General features: G+C 50.4%; 1 protein-coding gene across 1 annotated transcript in view; it reads right to left on the minus strand.

Annotated features, from left to right (window-relative positions):
* Positions 1-2,986, minus strand: part of CHD6 (chromodomain helicase DNA binding protein 6) — a 251,204-nt gene that overhangs the window by 167,153 nt on the left and 81,065 nt on the right. Inside the window, 1 exon segment of the mRNA XM_025216269.1 lies at positions 1-97. This exon segment is cut by the window's left edge and continues 24 nt beyond it. Coding sequence (XP_025072054.1) covers positions 1-97 — 97 coding nt within the window.

Consider the following 2,986-nt stretch of genomic DNA (forward strand, 5'->3'; position numbering starts at 1 on the left):
CAGCAGCTCATGATCCAATTCCAAACTCTCCACTGGCATCTCATTTTTCCTCTTTCCTTTCTTCTTCTTCTCCACCGGGGTTGGTCCTTGCTCCCTCCTGCCAGAACAGAGTAACAGTTAAGCCCCCCTGCCCCTCAGAATTCAGAAGTTTGCATTTTAGGAAAGAGACCAGCAAACTCCTGTGCCTGTTGCACCTTAATTCTACCTTGGCACGTCCCCTGCTCACACACCGTTGGATCACCAGGATGGTTCAGGAAGCAGCAAATGCCAATGGCAGAAAGCTTCCCTGAGGCAAAACCAGCATTGCAGTCAGAACACTAGGCTCCTGAGGAAGAGCACAGCATGGATACTACCAGAGAACAGGGCCCATACTTCTTCTGTTGTCTGGGTACCAGGGTATTAAGCTTATAACTCATAGGGCTTTTTTGCTGGTACCAGAGCAAGTGGCTTGGGGGAAAAGGTCCTGCTCACCCCAGCACTGTTAAAAGCTAGAAGCCAGGCAGCTTCTTCCCACGGTCTAGCCCAGGGGTTCCTAATGTTTATGTGCCCAAGGGCACATTCAAATTTAAAAGAAAAAGCAGAAGGTGCTAATATGAATATTAAAATTTAGCGTTTTTTGTTGGAATAATGATTTCTACTGATCATGAAAATGTGCATGAGCACATGAATAAACCTCAAGGGGGGGGAGGGCACCAAGGCACGTGCAGGCACCATATTGGGAACCGCTGGTCTACCCTATGTGCTCCAGAGTAAACCTTGGACAACCACCATTAAGAATCCAAAAGAGAGGTGACTTCAAATCTTGGTTTGTTCATGGCCTCATTTCAATGTTATGTGACCTTTATATATCTAGCCCTCCCTGAATACCATGGAGATAGCACTTTTCCAATTCTTTGAGGCCCTCAGGCTGAAGATATTATAAGCAACTATCATTATTGCAGAACACAACATTTGAAGTGCTATCTTCATCTCATGAAACTCATCATTTACATCAGGGGTTGTCAGCCAGGGGTATGCGTAACCCTGGGGCTATTTGAGAAGACCCTAGGGAGTACACATGGGTGGGGACAGAGTGCTACCATGCTGCACTGCCATGCAGGCGCACCCTGCCGGCATCTGGCTGCAAGCTGCCCCCCCGCAAATGCTCAGCAGCTGGGGGTACACTGCCCCATGTCTGGCTGCTGGGGGTGGGGGTGTACAATGATCCAAAAAGGTTGAAACCCCCTGATCTACATGTTACAGATAGGATGACTGTAATCAGGCCCCTGGCACGTTGCCAACATAGCCCTCCACCAAGCAAAGCCAGGGTGTCTCACCATCTATGTGCATCCATCTGCTATTATTCGCCCAAATGCATGAATGGCAGCAATTGACAATCCTCGGGATGGTTAAAGAGAGAGCCCAACCTAGCAAACATGTATGGTTCCTATGCAATGGATTAATGCTATGTGGATGATAGCATAGGAATCAATCTATCCCCAAACCCATGAGGATTTCACAAGTAGTCTTGGGCCTTTGGAATCTGAAGCTCCTGAAAAACTGGAGAAAAGTCATACCTGGGAAGTCACTGGAACAAATTATGAAGATATCAATTTGTAATAATCAGGAGAAAGAAACGCTGATCACAAAAAGCCAACATGGATTTGTTAGGAACAAATAATGCTAAACCAGCTTGCTCTTTGACAAAGTAACTAGTTGTGTGGATGAAGGGAATGCAGTGGATGTATTATACCTGGACTTCAGTAAGGCTTCTGATAAAGTCTAATTTGACATTCTCTCAAGTAATGGATCAATATAAAATGGAAGGAGGTTTCAAGTGGGGCTCCTGTTACCTGAAGAGAGGGGAACAGCTGCAGGGAGAGCCTCAGATGGAGGAAGGCTGCTTGTTAGAAGCTTCAAAAGAGCAGGCCTCGGGGGGCTTGTAAGCTGTGAGTTGGGGAGCTAGCAGGTCTGCAATAATACAGACAGAGAGACATGCATGGGAAAACTAAACACTGCTGCATCAACTAGGGCCCTGGCAACAGCAGTAAACTGTTACAGGTGAAGCCAGCAAACCCAGTTAAAGAACACCTGTAACCAAACCAGAGAAGTCACCTGACTGGAAAGAGGCAGAGCCTGGGAGATAGATATGCCAGAATTTGAGCCAGGGTAGGTGGTCTACTCCAGAAGCCCGAAGGGAAAACAGCTCTGTTGAGAAGTGGCTGTTGCTGGAGGGCTGATGAAAAGCCAACAGGCTACCAGGGAAAAAGCCCTGCATTGAGAGGACTATGGCCAGCTGAGCTAGTGCTTAGGACTGCAAGTAAAGAGCAGAGAGCTTGCAAGAGGGGAAGCTTCCTCTTAAGGGGGTTGTGCAATTTTCCTTTGTTGATGTTTGTTTCCCAGAAAGGAAAGCTTGTGTTAAGCAGTTGCTTGACCTGTTGTTATGTTATAGGACAGCGGTCATCAACCAGGGGTACACATACCCTTCAGGGTACTTAAAAGGGTCATAGGGGATATGCAGAACTCCACGTGCATGCATGCAGCCGCAGTGCAGCATGCAAGCAGCCAGGAGTGCAGCCCGGTCACAGGGAGAGCAGCCGGAGTCCAGCAGGTAAGTTTTGTTGTTGGGGGGGAGGCAGTGGGGCAGGGGGAGGGGCTGCCTAGCTGGGGCAGGGCATGGGACTGTACTGTGCAGGGGGGTCCTGTCACTATGCGCACCCCAGGAGGGCATGGGGTGGGGGTGTGCCCCTGGACCTGTGTGCGGGGCAACGCTGTGCTCTTCCTGACGTGGGCTGGGCCACGCTGCACTCAGGGCAGGCGGCAGCACTGGGATCCCGGTTGGGGGGGCAGGCTATGGTGAATTTTGGGGTGGCTGCAGCCTCCCCCCGCCCAGTAGCCCCACTCCTGTAGGCTGCTGTGGTGAGGGACGGAGTGGGGCGGGGGCTGGAGCTGGGGTGGGGCAGAGGGTGGGACAGATCCATGAGCGGCTTGTCTGGGAGGCACAAGG

The sequence above is a fragment of the Alligator sinensis genome, unplaced genomic scaffold (genome assembly GCF_000455745.1).
Source record: "Alligator sinensis unplaced genomic scaffold, ASM45574v1 scaffold338_1, whole genome shotgun sequence".
NCBI lineage: Eukaryota > Metazoa > Chordata > Crocodylia > Alligatoridae > Alligator > Alligator sinensis.